The 23,428-nt window shown below is 56.6% G+C and overlaps 1 protein-coding gene across 1 annotated transcript; it reads right to left on the minus strand.

Annotated features, from left to right (window-relative positions):
* Window positions 1-639: 639 nt before the first annotated feature.
* BTBD2 (BTB domain containing 2) lies at window positions 640-19,006 on the minus strand. Its single transcript, XM_045543750.1, has 9 exons — window positions 18,633-19,006; window positions 8,737-8,856; window positions 7,757-7,913; window positions 7,018-7,123; window positions 6,242-6,439; window positions 2,614-2,806; window positions 2,302-2,389; window positions 1,938-2,084; window positions 640-1,777 (listed from the first exon to the last, which is right to left on the minus strand). Exons 1-9 carry the CDS (start codon window positions 18,992-18,994, stop codon window positions 1,616-1,618), a joined length of 1,533 nt encoding a protein of 510 aa, XP_045399706.1. The 5' UTR covers window positions 18,995-19,006; the 3' UTR covers window positions 640-1,615.
* Between the last annotated feature and the right edge of the window lie 4,422 nt (window positions 19,007-23,428).

Raw genomic sequence — 23,428 nt, forward strand, 5'->3', positions numbered from 1 at the left:
GCTTGAGAGTGGCTGAGCACAGACGCCCTTTCCCTGCTGGTTCCTTTGCCCCAGGAGTTTGTCCTTGTGTCCCCAGCCACAAACCCTGACCTTGTCTTTTCAACTCGTGAGACTTTGCTTTCTACTCTCTTTCTCTGGGTCAACGCTGGGGAATTGCCCTCAGGGAAGAGCTGGGGGGAACGTGATCCACCTCGTGGGGTGCTCTCCTCCCAGCTCTGCCTGCACTGCCGCCTCCTGTCTGGTCCGGTTGTTCTTTCAGCTGATTTCCGAAGGATGTTTTGTCTCACATGAGCTGTGCAGTTGTGGCCAGAACCCAGCACCCCCTGCTGCTTCTCTGTCCCTTAGGAATGATCCATGCTCCCCTAGCAGCCAGCGGGACCATTCCTGACATGAGTCAGCACAGGCTTCCACTGCACCTGTGATAAAGCCTCTGTGGGCTGTGGGTGCACAGGAGGGTGGAAGCAGAGTCCCAGTAGGCCCACGTGTCCTCCAGTAATAGCAGAACCCGACGCATGGGGCTCACGGCCCCTCTTACAGGGGGGACATCCCCTAAGCTGCCCAGGTCCTGTGGGCTCCAGCCCTGCCCACTGCTCCTTTGATGTCCCTGGCAGGAAGAAGCACTCAGTGGCTCAAGGCAGGTATGTTTCTTTCCTTTATTAAAAAAAAAAATCATTTGGGCCGTGGTGTGAGGGCACACCTTCCATGGCTTTGGGGAGGACACGGGTTCCAGGAGTCACGGGGGCAGAAACACGAGGAGTGGGGGACGGGGAGGGGCTGTGTCCTCCAGCACCTCCGGGCGACGCTCACTCGGCAGCCGGGGTGAGGTGGGCTACGGTATGTACAGGTGGGCAGGCCAGCTGGGGACCCGCTGGGGCCTGACCCCACGGAGCACAGGGCCTGAGGCCCTGCCCTCAGCTGCAGGGGCTGGAGGGGCCCGTCCAGAGAGCCGGGACAGCACTGGGCCCACATCTGGATGAGAACGGAAAGGGCAAACCCCCAGCCCCCTGGGGCTGGGGGTGGACTCCTGCCAGGCCCAGGACCGTGCAGGGCTCCAGCCCCACACTGTGGGCCTTGGGCCAGCATCCTGGAGGTGGGGGCACCAGGAGGCTGAGGCGGCCTTGGGCGCATGGCAGGTGGGGCCCACATGTCCCCAGTGAACCAAGAACAAGGGAACAGAAGGCCCTCACCGATGGCTCTGGAGCTGCCCCCACGCAGCATCTCCTAGCAGAGAAATGGGAACCCCAAATGCATTGCCATGTGCAGTTAACAGAACAAACGGGAGACACCCTACGCAGACCCTGGTCAGGAGAGCTGGGCAGACGCCTGAGCTGCAGGGGCCTCGGCCCGAGCCCAGGCCTGCTTGGGCAGGGCGGGTACGGCCAGCCCCTGGTCCTGAGGGATTGTCTGGAAGGGGCCCCAGCCTGGCCACCTCCCTGGCTTCTATGAAATAAGCAGCCTCACTTGTCACCACGGACAACAGGGCAGTCCCTTTCGTGATGCTGAGAAAGGTGGCAGGGAGTGGGCAGATGGCCGAGGGCGCAGCGTGGGGCGGCCTAGTGTGAAGATGGCCTCGGGAACCTGGTTGTCCCCCATGGGTGGACAGCATAGGGGCAACCTAGGTGTAGAAGATGACCTCGGGGATCTGACCGTCTTCCACGGATGTGCCGTTGTTGTTCCCGGCTGCGTAGCAGAAGGTGAAGCAGGTCTTGGCCCCTGTCGTGGGTGACTCATGGGTCACCTTGCGCAGGCCTTTGGTGCCGTAGTGGGAGTCCGGGCCCTGTGGGGTGGAGCACAGCGAGGTCAGGACCCCAGACATGCTGGGTCCCAAGAGGCGGAGTACCCCACCGGGGAGGGAGTCTGTGCCAGAGGCCTCCGGCCCTGCTGGCCACCCCTCCAGCCCAGACCTGTCCCTGCCAGCCGCTCTCCTACTGCATGACCTTGAGCGTGGCGCAGGCCGTGTAGTTGACGTTGGGCAGCACCTCCACCGGCTCCTTGAACATGACACGGAACGTGCTAGCCGAGCCGTCGCAGCTGAAGCCCGTGTCGTTCTGGCCCAGCACAGTGTTGCTGTCCGTATGGATGATCTGTAGGTGCGGGGCGCTCAGCGCCTGGGGGAGCAGGCGGGACCCACCATGCCCACACCCACCTGCCCAGGTTCCATGGGCTCCGGAACATTCTCTACAACCACGAGGTAAAGAGGGGACGGAGCAGGCCTGGGGGGAGTGGGGCGGGGCCTGTGGGTGGGGCGGGGCCAGCTGTGGGCAGGGCCTGTGGGGAGTGGGGCGGGGCCCAGCCAAAGACCTGGATGTTCACTTGGTAGTCCGTGGGCCCGTGGATGGATCCGTAGAGCCCAAAGCCCACCACAAAGATGCGCTTGTTGACTGAGAACCTGCAGCAGTAGGCGGCAGAGGCTGGTGGGTTAACATCCAGGGACCAAGAAGGTGACCAGAAGGGGCCCCTGCTGTGCTGTGACCTGAGGCCTCCCAGGTGGGCACAGACCCGGGCCGCAGGAAAATGCCCCCCACCACCTACATCCCCCTCCCATGGGGGGGCATCTCTCCATCTCCCCTGCCCCCTGCCCACCTGCTCCCACCCCAGCCCCCCCCATCCCACCTGATGCGGTCGCTGGTGCCACTGTAGCCCCAGCGGCTCTCGACCTGCTGGAAGCGGTTGATGCTGCACTCCTTCCCGCGCAGGCAGCAGCGCGGGCGGTCGATGAACTCCACTCGTGGCTTGGGGTTGACGGTGAAGTGCAGGAAGAGGCTGACCACCTCGCGGTCCACCAAGATGCCCGACTGTGCGGGGCCTGCGGGCACAGGAGGGCTGGGCAGGGGGCATCCTGCCTTGGGCTGGGGAGGGGTGGGAGGGAAGGCCCGAGGACACACTCCTCCTCCTCCAATTCTCAGAATGCGGGGGACCCCTACCGCCACCCACCGCCCCTTCTGGTGTCTAGGGAGGGGCCCCACAGAGACCAGGGGCTGATTCGCTCCATGATTAGGCGGAACCTCAGAATCCAAGCCCAGGGGGTGGGCACCAGGTCTCAGCACTGCCAGTGCAGCAACCACCCCTCACTTCAGTGGCAGAGGCGCCGCTCTGCCCGGCCATGCGGGGTCATGGCCTTGCAGAGGGTCACTCTGCAGCTGGCACACCAGGCTATAGCCCTGGCTTCTAGGTAGCCCCAGGCTCCTGGCCCCAGGGTGGACCCTGAGCAGCCCATTCCTGAAGCGCTTACACCAGCAGGGAGGTGACCCCTGAGCTGTGGAAGAGTCCGGAAGGTTGAAATCCAGATGCAGAGATGCGACAGTGACTTGGACACACCAGGCTCTGGGCCAGGAGGGGCAGACCCAGGCGGATCCAGAGCCTCCCACCCCTGTGCGGCTTCCAGAGTCACTGAGCAACTTCAGGCTCATTTCTGTGTCACGCCCAGCGGCAAAACAGTGCAACGTTTAAGCAGAGATTTTAGTAACAGCTGAGAAGCCGCACACAGTGGCTCGTGCCCAAGGTCCCAGCCACTCGGCGGGGAGGCGGCAGCATCGCTTGACCCCGAGAGCTCAAGACCAGCCTGGGCAACATAGTGAGAACTGATCTCTAAAGTAAAAATCACAACAGGTGAAAATACAGACTTACGTGGATTAAGTGAATAAGGAAGACTGAATAACAAAACTGAATGAAAAATGTTAATTGTATTTTTAAAAAATAAATCTCTGCATAAAACTGCAGAAAAAATACACCGGGACATCACTATGACCACACACTTGGCAGGGCGAGTCCCTGAGGGGCTCCTGCAGACCTCTGCCCGCTTTCTGAGCAGAGAGGGTTCCTCTCTGCCACATACCAAGCAATCTGGGGCCAGGTCAAGCCTTCGGGGATCTGTCCCTGCCACCATCCTGGTTTTTGTGGACACATGGCCAGATTCGTGAGAGATGAAGGATCCTTCACTCGTGCCAGACACTCACCTGGCACCTTCTCTGACCCGACTGCCCGTGCCCTGGGGGCACCCACCAAGGAGGGACCCAGCCAGGGAGAAGGCCCAACCCTAACACCAAGCGGGGCGAGGGGGGGGGAACACAGTGGGGGCTTCCATGGAGGTGTGGGGGAAGCTTCCAGACCCCGGTGGGGGTGGCCCCACGTGGGAGGAGGCAGATGGGACCCCCCCCCCCAGGCCACAGGCAGGAGCTCCATTCGGCGAGGGAAGCCACTTTGCGATCCAGCCCAATGTGGTCCGGGATTTAGGGAAATGGCACAGCCCTTAGGCTGGGGGCTCGAGTGACAGCTGGGAGACCCTATGGGGGACTCCCAGGTGTTAGGTCCTGCAGGTGGGTGGCTGGCAGGGCCATTTCTGGGGACAGCAAAGGTTGAGGAGGGCACTCTTGGGGGAACACCTGGATTCAAGTTAGCACGTGAGATCCAGACACACGGTATATATTCTGGAAGGTGGACCCTAGGGAAGGAGGTGGGACAGATGGAGCGACACGGAGGGAACCCAGGGGCTGCATGGGGATGGCCCATCAAGGAGGTGGATGGTGTCCATGCATTCCTGGCAGGGAGGACGGCGGTTTTTCGGGAGAGCTGGGCTGACTCGGCTCTAGCAGGGAGGGGTTGGGTGCACGCGGAGCCGCTTGGGCAGGTGTTTAAGGACAGGGTGTGCCCGGGCTGCTGTCACTGCCACATTCAGGGCCTAGACTAGACCTGGTACACAGTAGGCGCTCAATAAATACTTGACGAATAGCAATACCCGACATGCGGACATTCCTTGGGGCCTCACCCAAACAGACACGGTCATGGGAACTGCCCTACCCCATTCTCTGCTCAAGACACCCCGTCCTCACCAGCCCCAGTCCCAGGATGGGGCAAACCTGGGGCTCGAGGGAGCCGCTTAGCCCACCGGCCAGGGCACCGGATGAGGGTGAGGGTCTCCAGGCAGTGAGGATGTATCGCCAGCACCAGCTGAGGGACACCTGGGGACAGGGGCACAGCCATTCCAGCCCTGCAGCTCTGACCCCCATGTACTTGGGAAGTGAACCCCAGCGTCACGGAAGGGTCTGGGCATCAGCCCCGCCTGCACCTCAACCAATCAACTGTCCACCCCCCCACAAAGCAGTGACCGCATGTCCCCAGTGCTGGGCACAGACTTAGGCGGGTGACCCTCTCTGGGCCTCAATATTGCTCTGTAAAACACAGACGACGCAAAGTCAGATGCGCAACACGCAGCTCTGGGCCTCGAGGAGATGGGCCCTGCATACAGGTGGGGACGGCACAGACCCCTCACAGCCTTCTCGGACAGGCAGCCTCCCCCCAGGCCTCTTCCCGCCCAGCGACGGCACCCCCACCCCAACACCTGCTGACTGTTCCCTCAACGGGTCTTGTACGACCCAGGGCCACCCCACCCTGGGCAAAAGGTGGGCACTGGGGCAACACATGACTTGTCGAAGACCCCCCCCGAGGGCATCTCCTACACCCACAAACCCAGGGAGGGTCCCCAGATAAAACATCGGGTGCCGGTTAAATCTGAATTCAGATCAATGAGGAACAATTTTTAGGGTATGTCACAAACAGTGCATGGGAGACACTTATGTTAAAATATTTGTTGTTGTTGCTAAATCTGATGACCCTAATTCAGGCAAAGGCAGGGGCCGCATGGACCCAGGAGCAACAGGACGGCAAGTGTGCACCGGCCACAGGGCTGCATCTCTCAGCCCTCTGGAACCTTCCAGGACTGTCTGGTTCCAGGGACACACAGCCCTGGATGTGAGCAGCCACACAAGCCACACCCATCACCCCAGAGCTCCAGACCCTGTAGCAGGAGACCCTGAGGGGCACAGGGACTGGCCCTGGCCACTTTAGACTTCTTCACGTGGGCTTGTCATGGATGGTGACACCTGAGCTGACAAGATAGGATGAGAGCCCTAGGCTGGTGACGCCAAAACACAACCAGACATAGCAGCCAGCAGCACACAAGCACAGACAGCCTCGCAGCTGCGTGTGTACAGACGAGGGCTGCAGAGGGGACAGGCGCACCCGCATGCTCACGGTTCACAGATTCATTGATGCCATGTTTATACTTTTATGCATTTTCCAAGTTTTCCACAATGAACACGGGAGACCACAGTTGTCAGCGCCAAGAAGCATGTCTAGGTTCCAGGCGGGGCAGACATGTGTGGCCAAGGAGCCCAGTGGGGTCACTGGGGGTCACACTCCTCCCGCGCCGGCCCCTTGGCCCAGGCCCCCTGGACTCCGTTACCTGCGGCAAATTCCTCAATGGTCATCAGTGGGAAGCGGATGAGGCCCAGGGCCTTGCCCAGAACCTTCCGCTTGTTCTCGGGCGTCACCTGCAGCTGCTGCCGCTGACATTCAGCCTCAGACCAGCGGACGACAGCATTGAACAACCGCACCTCCCGGATACCCAGAGTGTCACGCTCCAGGACGGCCACCAGCGTGTCTGCAGGGAAGGGGAAGCGGCTGTGTGAACCGCGGTGCCGGCCCTGATGTGGAAGCCGTGGTTAAAGCTGGGGTTCAGCAAGCCAGCCCCCTGCCTGTGTTTGTAAATAAAGTTTTATCGACACATGGCCACTCCCATTCATTTCCCTATTGTCTAAGGTGGTTTAAAGCCACAAGGGCAGAGTTGAAGAGTCTCGACAGAAGCTGTTTGCCAACAGAGACAAAAACATTGACCACTGGGCCCTCTGCCAGAGAAGTTTGCTGGCCTTAAGAGGATACGGTGGTCCCCGTGGCTGTGACTGTGGTGACCCCAGGATGGGGGGGGGTCACCTCCTGCCACGACTGACAGTAGTGCCCCGTTTGCGCCCTTCACAGAGGCTGCAGCCCAGACTGCCCGGGCGTGTGCTCACCCGAGCTCCTGAGGGTGGCGAGTGCCCGGCTCACCTGCAGGTCTCCCTCGGGTGGGCCCCAGCCAGAGCCCCCACCACTTACCCTCGACCCTCCAGCTGCGGCCCAGCTCAGATTCCCGCCTGAGGCTCCCTCAGGCCCTCAACAGTGCCCAAGGTGGCCGGGCCTTACCCAGGTCGATGTCGGTGAAGCCCTCGGCGGTGATGGCGTCCGACGTGTTCTTGTCAATGTTCTCCAGGCACAGGCTGGCCAGCTGTGGCTCGTCAAACAGTCTCGCCTGGTGGGAGGCGTCCAGGGAGACGTCAGTGCCCAGCCCCAGGACAGAGCCACCAGTAGGGCCACAGCAGGGTCGGGGGAGCTGGTGAGGCCCCTCCTGGACGGCAGAGGCGGAGGAAGGAAGGGACCTGTGCCCACACAGCCCTGCCAGGCGTGTGCTTTAGGGCGGCAGCGGGTGGCCCTGACCCTGAGCAGGATGGAGTGAGTGGGCCAGGCAGCAGTGACCTGATGAAGCTTCCGGGCCTCAAGATGCCCTCGTCCTCTGTGGCTGGAGGGGTCACGTCTCAGGGCACAAGCTCCACCCCCAGGACTGTGGCGGGGCAGTGCCATGTTACAGGGCACCAGGAGGGCTGTGCTGACGGGATGGCCCAGCTTCCTGTGCTGATGGGATGGAGGCCACCAGGGCTCCTCCCCAGCCACAAGGGAGAAGGTTGTGGCTCATTCCACCAGGGAAGCTGAGCCTCTAGTCCCAGTTGGAAACCCGGTAGTACTCGCCCCAGCCCTGACCCTTATGGACACGGGATGGGAAAGGCCATCAGAAAACTCATCAATCGAGGTAAATAATATCGTGCTGTAATTATTTTCAAATAGCGCAGCAAACCCAAGAGGACTAGGCCCGGGGTTTCCCGCCCACCTGTGTGAGCAGCATGAAGGCGTTGTCCGCCCGGAGGTTCTTCTTGAGGAACTCCACGCAGTGGGCCTCAAGTGCCGGCACCGCGTACTTCTTGGCGGTGTACAGCGTGGTCATCACCGTCTCGGGCCCGATCTGAACCTCGTCCGAGTACAGAAACCTGAGGGTGCCACACGGTGGCTGTGAGACGGGGCCACCGAGGCTGAGTCCGGGGACAGCCCCAGGTGACCGCTCAGATGTCAGACTCGCCCACCCTCTCTTGAGCCGGCAGGATCCAATCACCCGGCCTCACCGGCTGGAAGGTTCCAGAATCAGCACCCTCTGACCTGGGGACGCCTGTGAAAACATGCCAGAGGCTGAACCCATCTACAGGCAAACTCCATCTGAGGACACACACAGAAACACGTGTGTTCTGGCCTTGGAAAATGAGTTGGGAAATGTTTCCTCCTCTTTTTTTTCTCTCTCTTATTTTTTTTAGAAACAGGGTCTCGCTCTGTCGCCCAGGCTGGAGTGCAGTGGCGTCATCACAGCTCACTGCAGCCTCCAACTCCTGGGCTCAAGTGATTCTCCTGCTTCAGTCTCCAAAGTAGCTGGGACTACAGGTGCCACCACCATGCCCAGCTAATTTTTAAAATTTTTTGTAGAGACGGCGTCTCTCTATGTTGCCCAGGCTGGTCTCAAACCCCTGGGCTGAAGCGATCCTCCTACCTCAGCCTCCCAATGTCCTGGGACTACAGGCCTGAGCCACGCCTGGCCCTACATTGTACACTGTAAATGTGTGAATTGTACGGTATGAGAATTATATCTCAACATAAAAGATACAAAAATAATTTTTAAAAGGGGAAGCCTCCAGAGCCCAGCCCTCCCCATGCAGGCAGGTTCTAGAAACCTCCGTGGAAGGGTGGCTCCATTCTGAATCTCGATACCCGGCATCCCCACCCCAGGACCCCACCCCCGCATCGGGACGGGCCAGTGAGCCTTACTTGAGCAGGGCCAGGAAGGCAGCCGGCTCCACGTCAGGCAGCTCGATCTCGGTGGACGTGGTGGCCATTCCCCCGTTGAACATGGCATCGAAGACAGCGCTACCCACGGCCAGCACGAACCTGGCATGGGAGAGGGGAGACCATCAGCCACCACCGCACAGCGGCAGGAGGGCGGGGGCTGGATGGCTGTACCGGGGTCTGAGGGTAACTCCCCACTGGGACCCTCTGCCAGCCCCCAGCAGACACTGCACCCAGCACCATAGCAGCGGAAGCTTCCTGAAGGCAGGTGTCACGAGGAGGTAGCAGTTCAGAGGGGTCAGTAGCAACAAGAGGCCAGAGCTGGACAGATGTCCCTGAGGTCGCACAGGGTCGGATCCCCTCTGTCCCCTCCAGCCGCCCGTCTGTCCATGTAACACCACTCACTCACTCGGCCACTCATCCATTCGCTCATCCACTCATTCATTCATTCACTCATGCGCTCATCCATTCACTCATTCATGCACTCATCCACTCATCCACTGGCTCAATCACTCATTCATTCACTCAGGCACTCAGTCACTCATTCCCTCATTCATTCATTCACTCAGTCACTCGTTCCCTCACTCACTCATTCACTCACTCAATCAACACCAGTCCTCCAGGGCTGCAGGCCAGGGCTTTGGCCCTCATGGAGGGGAGCAGACGAGGTCCGAGTGGCTGGACAGCCCCACAGGTGGGTGAGAGGGAGGGCAACGTGGCACTGTTGGGAGCACGAGGCCTTGGCAGCCCTGTGGGGTCATCTGGGCTGGGCCGAGTCTGTGGAAAAGGGTGTGGAGGCCCAGGGAGCAGGAGGAGCACGGAGGAGCGTTAGGAGGCAGGTGGGGACAGCCCTAGCCCTGGCCCTGGCAGGTGGTGACCAGGAGAAGGCCCATGGGTTCCACCCAGCACAGGGTGCTGTGGGCACAGACAGGCTGTGGGGGCCTCCTGGGCCTCTAAGAGAGCCAGCCGTGACCCCTGCTCTTGGCCTCGCCATGTGGGGCTAGGGAGGACTCCACAATGACCAGGATGACGATGGCGACACTGGGTGCTGTCCATACACAGTCCCGGGAAGGGGGCAGACAACCAGGAGGGGGCGCAGGGGGAGATGCAGCTGCAGCCACATGGCCGGCCTGGTACAGAGCGCCTGCCATCAGCCTGCGAGGTCCCTGAGTCCCCTCACCCTGAGTTGTCCCCTCCTTGGGTCCCCACTTGGCAAATGCTGGGCTCTGAGAAGCCACCCTCTGCCTGGAAACCTCTGGAGCCAGCAGACAGGTCCACATGTCCCAGGTGGGGCAGAGCCTGCAAGCCCAACAGGATGGCCTCCCACTCCCGCAGGACACCAGCCCCCCACAGCTCCTGGGGCGCCCAGCCTGGGAGGCTCCCGCCTCTCAAGGGGAGACGCTGCTCTCTCTCCCGTCTCAGGGCTCCCCCCGCACTCACCCCGCCAGCCCCGCTGCGTGTCCAGCTCAGCTCCCGGGGCCCAGGCCAGAAACCAAGTGCAGCGGGCTCACCAGCATCCCCCAGAAGGGTGCCCATGCCCAGCCGGCACCGCGGACAGGGCGCCCATCCTTCCAGGCCCCAGGACTCAGGAAAATCCGCTGCTCTACGCGGCCCAGCCTCCAGCGCGCGTGACCACCCGACAGTCCCTCAGCCCCGCCACGGCCAGCACCACCACCACCACAGCCGGTGCCCAGGCCCACACGCTTCCCTCCCACGAGACATTCTAGAAACAAAGTGCCTCCGTGTGGGGCTTTTCTTTCTTGGTTTAAAAAGCATCTCGGGCTCCTGTGGGGAAACCTCTGACGACTCAGAAGCAGAAAGTGAGAGGCGCAGATCCGGCCCGGTGTGGCCATCGGTGCCCAGGGCAGAGTCGCAGCCGCCCTGGCATGAGCAGGGGCCCCGTTGGCACCTCCCACGCCCTGCGAGGTGGAGGCCATGACCCTGTCGCAGGCAGGTCCCCAGGCGGCTCCACTGCCACTACCCCCTGACCTCAGTCACCCTCACGAGGAGTTCAGCTCGAGCCCCAGCCCACGCCCAGCCGGCCACCCCTTCACATGTCTTTAGTCCCCTGCTCCTTTCAAAAGAATCAGAAACATCTGTCCACGCAAAGACTTGTACCCAAAGGTGCACAGCAGCAAGATCCCCAACAGCCACAAGGTAGAAACAGCCAGTGCCCGTCGACAGAGGAGTGGACACACACACGTGGTCCGTCCACACGTGGAATATCACTCAGCCATGACAAGGCACGAGGCTCTGACACAGGCCACAGCGTGGAGGGACCTTGAGGACATCGTGCTCAGTGAGAGACGCCAGACACAGGACACACGGTTTGTGACTCCATTTATATGAAATGTCCCCAACAGGCAGATCCACAGAGACAGGATGGGAATTCGTGGGTGCCAGGGGCTGGAGAGGGGGTGGGGAATTAGTGTTTCATGGGGACAGAGCATCAGTTTGGGAAGACGAGAAAGTTCTGGAGTTGGAGGGTGTCGATGCTTGCATAGCACTGTTCATGCGCTTAACGATACTGAACTGTGCACTTAAAAATGGTTAAGATGGTACATCTTATGTTATGTGGATTTTACCACAATTTAAAAACTAAACAAAAAAAAGAATGACATACCACTCTGAAGGGGCAGAGAAGAATCCCCTACGTAGCTTTGGAAAACAAGTTAAAGATCGAAAGAACTGCATGGTACACAAATAGTCGAAGATGTAATGACTTTATCCTACGTCACAGAACCTTCCTGAACACCCCTAAACCTCAGGGTTCAGAGAGTTTCCAACTGGGTGAATTCACCACTGGTGGGGGTGACCCACCCCAGCTCCACAGGGACAGAGGCTCCTGCGCCCGGGACCCTCCTGGACCCTGCCCCACGGACCTCCCCACCTGACTGCTCAACGGTACCCATTATTAGATCTTTACAATAAACTGGTAAATGCAATGTATAATAAAAGCAAATGTTAAAAGTGTCCCTAAGCTGTGACAGGAAATTACGAGGCTGAGGTTTGGGCTGAGGGAACCCTTGACTCCAGGCCAGTTGCATAGAAGTGCGGGTAACCTGGGGCCTGCCGCTCACAACTGTCGTCTGCAGCAGGGGCAGGTCTGTGGGCCTGAGTCGGTGACCTGTGGGGTCTGTGCTAACGCTGGGCAGTTAGTGCCAGAATTGAATTAAATGGTAGGACACTGGCTGGGCATGGTGGCACACGCCTGTAATCCCAGCATTCTGGGAGGCCAAGGAGGGAGGATCGCTTGAGGCCAGGTGGAGGCTGCAGTGAGCTGTGATGACGCCACTGCACTCCAGCCTGGGTGAAAGAGCAAGACCCTGTTTCTGTCTCTAAAAAAAATAAAAGAAAAAAGAAAAGAGGAGGAAACGTTTCATGGCTCATTTTCCAAGACCAGAATTACAAGGATACCCAAGCCAGACGAAGACGTTATTGGGCTCCTCCTGTGTGGCTGGTGGGACGTGAAATGGTGCAGCTACTTTGGAAAACACTTTAGCAGTTTCTTAAAATGTTAAACATACGAGTTACCCTGTCACACAACCATTCCACTCTGAGGAATTCATACAAGAGAAAAGGAGATATATGGCCCCACATAGACTTGTGCATGAATGCTCATGGCAGCATGATTCACGATAGCCAAAAACCGGGAATACCCATACAGCAACTGCCTATATGGATGTTATGGGGACAAACCGTGGTCCAGCCATTCGATGGAATTCAGCAGCAAAAATATTACCTTACCAATAAAAAGAAATGAACCACTGATGCACACAACAGCATGGACCTCCCAAACTTGACACAAAATGAAAGAAGCCAGACCAAAGACTACACACTGTATGGTCCTAATTCTATGAAATTTCTAAAAATAGCAAAACTGTAGAGCCAGAAACCAGCTCGGTGTTGCCTGATGACCAGGGCAGGAGCAGGCACCAACTGCACAGGGCAAGAGGGAATCTTTGGGGTCACTGAAGCATTAAAGAACTGGACTATGGCCAAGTGCAGTGGCTCATACCTGTAATCCCAGCTACCTGGGAGGGTGAGGTGGGAGGCTCCATTAAACCCAGGAGTTTGAGACCAGCCTGGGCACTATAGCAAGACCCCATCTCTAAAAAAAAAAAAAAAAAATTTTAATTAGCTGGGCATGGTATAGTCCCAGCTTACTCAGGAGGATCATTTGAGCCCAGGAGTTCGAGACCAGCCTGGACAACATCGCAAGACCCCATCTCTAAAAAATTAAAAACTAAAAACTAGGCTATGGTGATTGTTACACAACTGTATGTATTTTCTATAGGCAATTGTCAGATCAAATAAACCAAACTCCAGCAAAAATAACATTCCACACCCACATGTCATAAAAGCTCTTAGTACAAGGAGTACAAAGAAACTTTCTTACCTTAATAAATAGAATTTGTGAGAAACCTATATCAATGATCACACTTGACCGTGAAAAACAGGCTGCGGCTACCACCTCTGTTATGTATCAGTAAACAACGGTCAGAAATGCAGAAAGAACAGAAAAAAATAAGAGGCAGAAATAAGAGAGAGGAAGGAAAATATATGTCTACAACCAGAGTCTCAAATTTAAAAGTCTAAGCATGCACCACCCAGAGAGGTCAGTACCAGCCAGGCATGGCTGTTCAAATCTCAATTTAAATTTAAATGATTTAAAAATTCAATTCCTCAGTCATACCATCCACATGTCCAGTCCTCAGTGGCCACAGGTGACCAGTGTCCAGTACTAGACAGCACAGACCCAGAACATTCCCACCAGCACAGAAAACCCTATGGGACCAGAATGCAGGACCAACAGCAAAATCACTAAAACTAATAAGTGTTCAGGAAGAAATTGTCTGAATCCGATAAAAGTAAACATGCAAAAATCTACAGCTTTCCAGAAACAATCAGCTGGAAAAATATAATGGAAAAAAGGTAATATTCACAATAGAATAAAAATCCTATGAAATAACTGAACAGGTCAGGCACAGTGGCTCAGGGCCATAATCCCAGCACTTTGGGAGACCAGCCTGGGCAACATGGCAAGATCCTGTCTACAAAAATGTTTTAAAAATTAGCCAGGGTGGTGGCGGCAAGAGCCTGTAGTCCCAGCTACTCGGGAGGCTGAGGCAGGAGCATCACTTGAGCTCAGGAGTTGGAGGCTGCAGTGAGCTGTGATGATACCACTACATTCCAGTCTGGGCAACAGAGTGAGACCCTATCTCTAGCAAAAAAAATTACCAAACTTGGTATCTTTGGGAAGACCAAGTTCCCGTATAAAATCCTTTGGCATTTAACAAATTGATTCTGCAAATCAAAGGGAACCACTAGGCCAGGGGCCGGCCCTCAGGGCAAACCCGGCCCACCACTTGTTTTTGTTAATAAAGTTTTATTGGAACACAGCCACCCCCATTCATTTACAGGTTGCTGATTTATGGGAGCTTTTGTGCTGCTGCAGCAGGATTAAGTAGTTGCTACAGAGGCGAAAGACCCACCAGAAATATTCACTCTCTAGGCTTTTCCATTAATCTGCTGGCGTCTATGTGAGAATTTAAGTTCCACAATGGAAGAGATTTTTTCCAGCTGCCTTCAGCCCCTGCACCCATCCCTGTGTCTCAAGGGATGTATCTGTAGGATTCAGACGGATCAATGAATGGGAGAGAATTCTGGGAGAGCAAATGTCTGAGACCAGCTGAAAAAGTCTTGGCAAAGAATAAAGTTAGGAAGAATTTGCTCAGTGGTTCTCAAACCACGCCAGAAAGCAAGAATCTTCGAACAGTGTGTTTGCTAAGAATACACAAACTGATCAATGAAACAGAAGAGAACCCGGAACAGACTGTTCCACTTTCTAGAGAGTTCTCCATTTCCCATGATGGAAAGAACATATTTCAGACACTGATGTTAGGGGCCTGGCTGATCCGTACCTCTAAAACAGCACCACCCTGAAGATACTCAATACCTCCTTTGAGCCCCATGAGAGAACAGAGATGCTTAGTTCCAGCAGGTCATCCAACACGTGTTTACTGAGCACCTACTGTGCGCCAGGCCTCCAGGAAAAGCCTTGCAGAGATAAGATGGGATGTGAGCTTACCCAGGCCCAGAGAAAAGCCCAGAAGCCGTGTGAAATCACAAATGCCAACCACTATGCTTCGGTCCCAGGTATGGGGCCTTCCCTCTGCCACGCCCAGTCCACCCCGCACCCAGAGTTCAGGCCACTCTGAGCCCCAGCCCTTGGCTATGCCCACCGAAGACTATGGGTCCAGACCACCCAGACAGCGACCTCCCTAGCAACTCGCGCAGGCCCCTGCCCCAATCTGCTTTGTAAGCCAACTCCAGACTCCACTGCACTGTCCCACAGTCCTCTTCCTGTCCCGGGGCCCCCTCCACGATCCCGCATGGCATGTAGGCCTTGCTTCTCCCTGGGCTCTTCTGGGCTATGACGGTTTCTCAGATGCTCCTTGTCTTCTGCGACCTTGTCAGTCTCAGGAGGCCCGGCCAGCTGTCTTGCTGGTACCCCTGGATCTGGGTGCGTCTGTTTTCTCGTGGTTAGACTGGGTGTTACCGGTTTCTTGTCGCAGCGGCAAGAAACGACCACAAGCCGGGAGGCTCAGAGCAACAGGAATCTGCACACGCACAGTCCCGGAGGCCAAAAATGTGACGTGAAGGTGTCTCGGGGCCACGCTCCCTCCGGAGGCTCCAGAGGAAGGTCCTCCTGCCTCTTCCAGCTCTGGGGGCTCCAGGTGTCCCTTGGTTTGCGGCCACATCACTCCAGCCTCTGCCTCCATCTGCACAAGGCCTTCTACGCTGACTTCTCTTCTCTCTTTTAGGGACATTTGTCACTGGGTTTAGGGCCACCCGGATAACCAGAACGATTGCATCTTGGGACCTTTCACTTAACCACATCTGCAAAGACTCTTTTACCAAATAAGGTCACACTCAACAGGTTCCAGGGATTAGGATGTGGACATCTTGTGGGGCCACCATTCAGGCCATTGGGGTTATGGGTTTTGGGGACATCCAACCAGGGACATCTCATACCCACACAACATCACCCGTGATGTTGGCCGTGGCCACCTGGTGAAGGTGGGGTCCCAGGGTCCCTGGGGCCAGGTTACTGTCTTCCTCTTTCTACTCTGTTCCTTACAGAGAGCCTGAGGCCGGCTCAACCTGGACGTGGGGCGGGGACTAGGGTCTGAGGGGTGTCTCTCTGCCTGCTGTTTGGGGCTCTCCGGTGGGATGTTCCATCTCCCCTCCCAGGGAAGCACGTCTCTACCCACATGGCCTCTGGCGTAGTCATCTCATGCTTTGGGTCTGTCCCCACCTCCTGTTTTTATCTCAGGGACCAGCCTGTGCCGCTATTATAAGCACTCCATCAGGGAATGGACGCACCTGAGAGCCCATTTCACAGCTGTGGAAACTAAGGCACAGCACTTGGGATGCATCGCTCGGCCAGGCAGCTCAGCCTCTCCAACGCCCGCGCTTGTCCCTTCCAAGCCTGTCCTCGCCATGACACTCCAGCCAGAAGTCTGAAAGACCCCCACCGCAGGCCCCCACTGTCCCTCATCTGCCACCTCCTCACCTGGCCATAGGGATGAGGTGCTGAATCCTCCTTCCCCTTTCTGTCGCCCCCCGCCAAGCCCACTGTCCCGTCTCTAGTCTGTGGCTGCCATTCCCCAGGCCTCGCCCCTTGGTCCCGCCAATGACCCACTCACTCCATGCCTCAAAGCAGATCTGGTCCCTCTGGGGCACAGCAAAACCCCTCGTTGCTCCCACTCTGGCCTTGCTGTGGCTCCCAGGTGCCCAGATCCTCTGGCCTTGAGGGCTCACACCGAGCCCAGGAACCGTACACGCCCTCAGCATCACACGTTCAGGGGGTCGTTCTGGACCAGGTCAGTGCCCAGCCTCTGCTACCGCCCCCCAGACTCTCCTGAAATGCTGCGTATAAACAGCTGACCCTTGAACCACACTGTGGTCCACTCACACGTGGGTTTCCTTCTGCCTCTGCCACGCCAGAGACAGCAAGACCCACCGTCCTCTTGCTCCTCCTGCACAGCTCAAGGACAGCAAGAACGGAGACCTTTAGGACAGCCCACTTCTACTTCATGAACAGTAAATCTATTTTCTCTTCCTTGTGAGTTTCTCAACAGCATTTTCTTTTCTCCAGCTCACATTATTAAAATACAGCACCTGATGCATCTAACACACAGAACATGTGTTCACCATTTACATTATTGGTAAGGCCCCAGCAGCAGAAACCTATTCAGTAGTTAAGCTTTGGGGGAGTCAAATGTTATACACGGATTTTTGACTGAGCAGGAGGGGTGCCCCTGACCCTGCGTTGTTCCAGGGTCAATGGTACTGCGCCCACCAAGGCCAGACCCCTAACCTGCCTCTCTCCAGGGATCCTCACCCCACCTTTACTGTCCCCACTTTTCCACCAAGCCAATGGACCCTCAAGCACAATCAAGTACACGTCCCAAGGTCAGCCAGCGCCTGGGGGGTCCCCTCCAGCCCTCTCAAACAGAAACCTTGGAATTCTCCAATTCCACCTGCTGCAGGGTGGGACCCAGCTGGATGCACCCTTCCCCAAAGCTCCAGGAGAGTGAGCCCACGTGGGGGTGCAAACCAGGCAGACCCCACTCCCAGCCTGGGGGGGAAGGGGAGAGGCCAGCCCCTCTGGATGACAGACAGGGAAGGGGCAGGCCACATGAGGTCCCAGCACCCTCCACGGGCTGGAACCTCTGCTGAGCACTGCAAGGGGACCCTCAGCTGTACACAAACACCAGAAAGGAACCAGAAAGGCACCAGTCAGGGGGCATCAACTGCTCACAGCAGGCTCCGGGCAACATTCCAGGCCCCAGAGGCAAGAAAGCCCGAGCCCCTCCCAACAAGCCCCCTGAAATGAGGGACTGGGAGTGCACAGGGGCCTGGACCGGACCCCCTTTTCCAGAAAGGAGGTCTGGGGCTGGGGAGGGTCCTGGATAGGGGGTGGGTATTCCGGAGCTGGGGATCTCTGGGTAGGAGGCCTTTGCAAGCTGGGCATCTCGGGCAGGGGTCTGGGGTGATGGCCCAGGAAGGATGGGTGGGGGCCAAGGGGCAAGGATGGAGCCAGTGCAGGGCCACCGGGCAGCCTCAGGCCCAGGGTCAGGGCCTGGACTTGCTGGAGCTGGGGGAGGGATGGCCAAGGTGGCAGGTGGCAGGGCGCAGGGGTCTCTGGCAGAGGTGCTGGGCCGAAAGGGGGCTATCAGGGTCTCAGGGCCTGAAGGTTGCTGGGCTTGGGAAGGGGGGTGGCTGTGACCTGTGACCTGAGTCACAGGGCTGGGGGAGCACCGGACACCAGACGGGGTGCCACGAGGCATGAGGGTCTCTGGTGGAGACGGCAGGGCCCAGGACTCCCGAGCTGGGGGTCACAGACGGAGGTGGCCGAGCCTGGGTTCCGCAGGGGTTGCAGGCGAGAGTGGAGGGGTCACAGGTTCGGGGATGCAGAGGGGTGGCAGACCCGAGGGGTCGTGGGGTTCCCGGAGCGCAGGGGTGGAGGGGTGGCAGGTCGCAGAGGCAGGGGATGCCGGGTGCCGGAATCCCGGGAGTAGAGGGTCCCAGGTGCCGCGGTCCCGGGTCAGGGGACCCAGATAGGGGTTCCCGGGCAGAGGGTCCCGGTCAGGGGTCCCAAATGGGGGTCCCAAGCGGAGGGTCCCCGGGCGGAGGGGTCCCAGGCGGAGGTTCCCGGATTGGGGTCTACAGGCAGAGGGTCCCAGGCGGAGGGTGCTGGTCGGGGGTCCCCAGGCGGAGGGGTCCCGGCCGGGGGTCCCCGGGTGGAAGGTCCCGGGCCGGGGTCCCGGGCGTTGGCCCCCAGGCCCCATGGCGCCCGCGCGGCCCACCTGTGCGCCGGGATGCGCTGCGAGCTGAGCCCCTTGCCCACCAGGAAGTGCACGTCGCACAGCACCTCGTTGTTGAAGAGGAAGGCGAAGCGCTCCTGCACGGTGGGCTTGGTGGCCTGCCAGTTGTACACGGGCTCGCGCAGCAGCGCCGCCCCCGCGTCCTCCGCCCGCTCCGCGCCCGCGGCCTGCGCGTCCGCCCCGGGACCCGGCGCTGGGGGCGCTGGGGGCGCGGCGGGCCCGGGGGCGGCGGCGGCGGCGGCCGCGTTGCCGGGGGCCGGGGCGGCGGCGTTGGCGCTGGGCCCAGGGGCGCCCCCGACCCCCGGCGGGCAGGACGCGCGCCCGCCGCTCCCACCCGCCGCCATCTTGTCGCTGCGGCGCGGGCGGGGGCGGGGCGGAGGGAGGGGGTGGGGCGGGAGGGGAGGAGGAGGGAGGAGGGGGAGGAGAGACGGGGAGGAGAGGGACGTTAGGAGGGAAGGGGGAGGGGCAGTGGAGAGGCGAGGATGGGCTGAGGGTCACAGAGGACCCCTGTTCCACTCTGTGCCTGGTCCCCACCAGGCCCTTGGAGCCAGGATCGCAGCCCAGACACTGGACCCTGAACCCCAGGACCCAGATCCTGACCCCAACCCAGACCTCAACTCAGAGGCCAGACCCAACAACTCAAGACGCCAGACTTCAGACCCCTGTTCTATTAATAGATCCCAGAGCCCAGACCCTGGAGCCCAGACCCCAGGACGCAGACCCCAGACTCAGGGATCTCAAACATAGGATCACAGCTCCCAGATACTGAACCCTGGGCCCCGGACCCAGGTGGTCTGCATGCCCAGCAGAGGGCCTCTCTGAACACAGGGCTACCCCAGCCCCTGAAGTTGCTGATGACTGAGGGGGGAGTAGGTATGCTCTGTGCATTTAAGACTCAGAGATACACAGGGTCCCCTCTGGGCCAGGTCTGGGGTGCAGTGTGGATGGAGCTGGGACTCCGCCAAAACGCTAACCACATCCACAGAGTCGCAGTGGACAAATGCCACAAGCTAGAGTGTGGAAGGCAGGGAGGATAGGAGAGCATAACTGGGGTTCCTCCAGCAACCTGGAGGTGCAACCCATGGAGGGCTTCCTGCAGGAAGGTTGGGGGGTGCCTAAGCCGGGAGCAGGGTCCTGAGTGGCCTCAAGATGGCTGGAAGGCCTGGTGGGGCAGAGGGTTGGGGAGAGGTCACCGCCAGTCAGCACAGACCGAATGCCCCATGATAACTTGGCATCTACTAAGTAGATAGGAGACCCTCCACCCCCTGAGGTCTTAGGCCTGCCCCTTCACACGGAGAAGGGACTATTTCTGTGGGCTGTGGCTGGTCAACGCCAGCAGAGCCACTGGCAGGACATTCTGCACTTAGTGGCCAGTCTCTGCCCAAATCTTATCTGTTTCTTTATCTCCAAAACAGACCTTGAATCCGTCCCCTTCCTCGGGTCCCCACCTGGGCTGTTTCAGGGGTTTGCAGCCATTGTGGCTGCCCTGATTACTGTCACCCTGTCACTGTCTGAAAAATTCTTAGTTATGTGTTTTTGTTTTTGTTTTTGTTTTTTTTAAGAGACAGGGTCTCACTCTGTCACCCAGGCTGGAGTGCAGTGGCATCATCACAGCTCACTGCAGCCTCCAACCCCTGGCCTCAAGCGATCCTCCTGCCTCAGCCTCCTGAGTAGCTGGGACTACAGGCAGGCACCACCACTGGGCCTGGCCAAAGTTCTTAGTTTTTTAACAGGAGGCCCCAAGTTCGTTTCCCACTGTCCCCAAGAACTCTGTAGCAGTCCTCCCCTCCTCAGTTCCTTTTAGAACCTGTCCGGCAAACTCCCTGCTTAAAGTTCTCCTGCAGCTTCCCTTGGACAGATACCCAACTCCCTGGTCCTGGGGACAGGACAACCTCCTCCCCCTGATGTTGGCCGCCGCCCCCAGCTCAACCTCCCAGCCCCCACCCCCAGAACCCTCCACCTCCAGTGGTGCTGGATTTTATAAAACCCCACTTGCTGCACTGCCTTGTTCTTCAGGACTGAGAAGTTTACCTAAGGCCAAAGCCATAAAACTTTACAACCAGGGACATCAAACAAAGGCAACAAAGACATGGAACCTGGAGATTAAAGTTTTTTCACTCCAGCTGGCCCTCGAACAGCACAGGGCTTAGGAGCGCCCACCCCCCCATGAAGTAAAAAATCCGGGTATTAATATAACTTCTGACTCCTGCCAAACTACTAACAGCCTCTCCTTGATGGGAACCCTAACCGATAAACAGTGGATGAACTCACATTTCACGTGCGATGTGTGTTATCACTGTATTCTTCCAATAAAGTAAGCTGGGGGAATAATACTTTATTAAGAACATCATAGGGAAGAGAAAATGTATTTACTGCTCATGGAGTGGAAGTGGATCATCCTAAAGGTCTTCATCCTCCTCAACTTCATGTTGAGGAGGAGGAGGAGGAGGAAGAAGGCAGGGGGCAGGGGTCTTGCTGTTTCGGGGTGGCAGATGAAGAAGAACCCCCACTCGTGAGTGGACTCGTGCAGCTCAAGCCCGTTTAGTTCAAAGGTCAACTGTCCATGAGAAATAAAGGCCAACCTTGGAAAAGCCAGAATCATCAAGAAAGAGAAAACAAATGTATCATCTCTGGCCCTACTACCCAACAATGAGGGATGCTAACATTTTGTTGTATTTTGTTATTGTCTTTTTGTTTCCTTGTTTGTTTTATACAAAGAGTAGCATGTTTTTATATAAGCAGTTGGGATCATGATGAATATATATAGTTTGATAAGGGGGTTTTAGCTTTTTTGTGTGGAGGTGCCGAAAAATGCTTCATCTGCATAAAATCAGGCTTGAATATAGTACTTGTTATTTAATAAAAAACAAAAAATCGGTTTCTTTTCCACTGAGGATAAATATGGATTTGTGGCATTTACACTCACATAGTTTTAATTAACTATAATTATTATTGATAAATGACATACTTAGTGGGCTCCCAGGTCCTTCCAGTGTCACCCAGAACTTTATTTTCTAATCTCGAATAATCTCTGCTGGGAGCCCTGCAACTTTGAGAAGCACCCTGCTTTCCCGCAACCTGATAGCCCAGGCGGCCCCGCACTGCACCTCTCCTGACTCAAGACACAAAATCAGCTACTCTCCGAAGCGTATTGATAACCGCAGTTTAGGTGTTGGGGAGACTGCTCCAATTATTGTACACAAATTTTTGATGGAAAATTCCCCTAATGACTATTTCAGTGATCCACTAGGAAAGGCACATTTTTAAGGATCATGAGTTTATATCGTTATTTCCAATTTAACTATTTTTTTATTATTTTATTTATTTACTTATTTATTTTGAGACAGAGTCTCACTCTGTTGCCCAGGCTACAGTGAGTGCCGTGGCGTCAGCCTAGCTCACAGCAACCTCAAACTGCTGGGCTCAAGCGATCTTCCTGCCTCAGCCTCCCGAGTAGCTGGGACTACAGGCATGCGCCACCATGCCCGGCTAATTTATATATATATATATATATATATACACATATATATATATATATATATACATATATATATATATATTTTTTTTTTTTTTAGCTGTCCAAATCATTTCTTTCTATTTTTAGTAGAGATGGGGTCTCGCTCTTGCTCAGGCTGGTGTCGAACTCCTGACCTCGAGTGATCCTGCCACCTCAGCCTCCCAGAGTGCTGGGATTACAGGCGTGAGCCACGGTGCCTGGCCTCCAATTTAACTCTGACAATACTCCATGGGGATTTGGCCCCCGCCTCTCTGGGGGCCAAATCTGGCCCACTACTTGTTGATGTAAATAAAGTTTTATTGGCACACGGCCATGCCCATTCATTTGCAGGTTGTCTAGGGCTGCTTCCCAACTTTGAACAGCAGAGCCAAAAATATGTTCTATTTGGCTCTTTGTTGAAAATGTTTGTCAACTTCTGCCTTATCAATGCCTATTTAACTTTTTAGCCCTTCACCCAAAGTATAATTTTACACTTTTCTTTTGTTATTAAGTGAATCATGTAAGTTTCTGAAGATCTTGGTTATAACTTGTGTAATTTCTTACGTGTTTTTCCTGTCCACATACAATGTAAGTACAGACTGTAATAGTGATACCAGCAGTATCTAAAATAAAAAAATTGAATACAAGGATCTGAGATAACTGCTTCCATGACCAGCATGGATGACTCCCTGGGCCTGCATGTGAACAGACTTGGCCAACGAAGAAAAGTCTGCATGGGCAGAGGATTCTGGAAAAAGTTTCTATGGAGTGACCAGGAGAGGAGGGGGCCTGACCCTCATCCCCCCACCCTGCACCGGGTGGCAGGCAGAGCCATTGGAAGAAATCTGGGTCAGGGACAATATCCCTGAATGACCTTGATCATTCTGTGCCTGGATGCTGATCTGGCTTGGGGCTTTTTGTTCTGTGAGCTAATAAATGTCTTTACGGTGTTAAGCAGTTTGAGTCAGGTCTTCTGTTACTCGTGGCCAAAGGCATGTAACTTAGGCACCTGCTCCTGGTGGCCTGCTTTGAACACCTCCCTCTAATGGCAGACAGGGAAGGGACTTTGTTCTCGCTTTCCTAAAAATAGTCCCTCGTGCTGTGTGGTTATTTATATAAACAGGTGCCCGGTGAGTAGGTTTTGTTACCTAGTAGCACACAACCTACCACGGAAAGACTTACAGCCTTCACCTGTGGGGAGAGAGCGGGAGTTGGCTGGGAAGAGGCGTGGAAATGTAGGGAAGTATGTATTATTAATAGTTTCCTGTGTCTGCTGTAACAC

The sequence above is a fragment of the Lemur catta genome, chromosome 1, assembly GCF_020740605.2.
Source record: "Lemur catta isolate mLemCat1 chromosome 1, mLemCat1.pri, whole genome shotgun sequence".
NCBI classification, from domain to species: Eukaryota; Metazoa; Chordata; class Mammalia; order Primates; family Lemuridae; genus Lemur; species Lemur catta.

Excerpts from the sequence above, each read along its gene's own strand:
- BTBD2 (XM_045543750.1), bottom strand. The coding sequence starts at position 18,994 with ATGGCGGCGGGTGGGAGCGGCGGGCGCGCGTCCTGCCCGCCGGGGGTC. Across the intron at positions 7,914-8,736 it reads GCCTTCCTGGCCCTGCTCAA|GTTTCTGTACTCGGACGAGG; the intron begins GTAAGGCTCACT and ends TGGCACCCTCAG. Across the intron at positions 6,440-7,017 it reads CTTCACCGACATCGACCTGG|ACACGCTGGTGGCCGTCCTG; the intron begins GTAAGGCCCGGC and ends CCTTCCCTGCAG.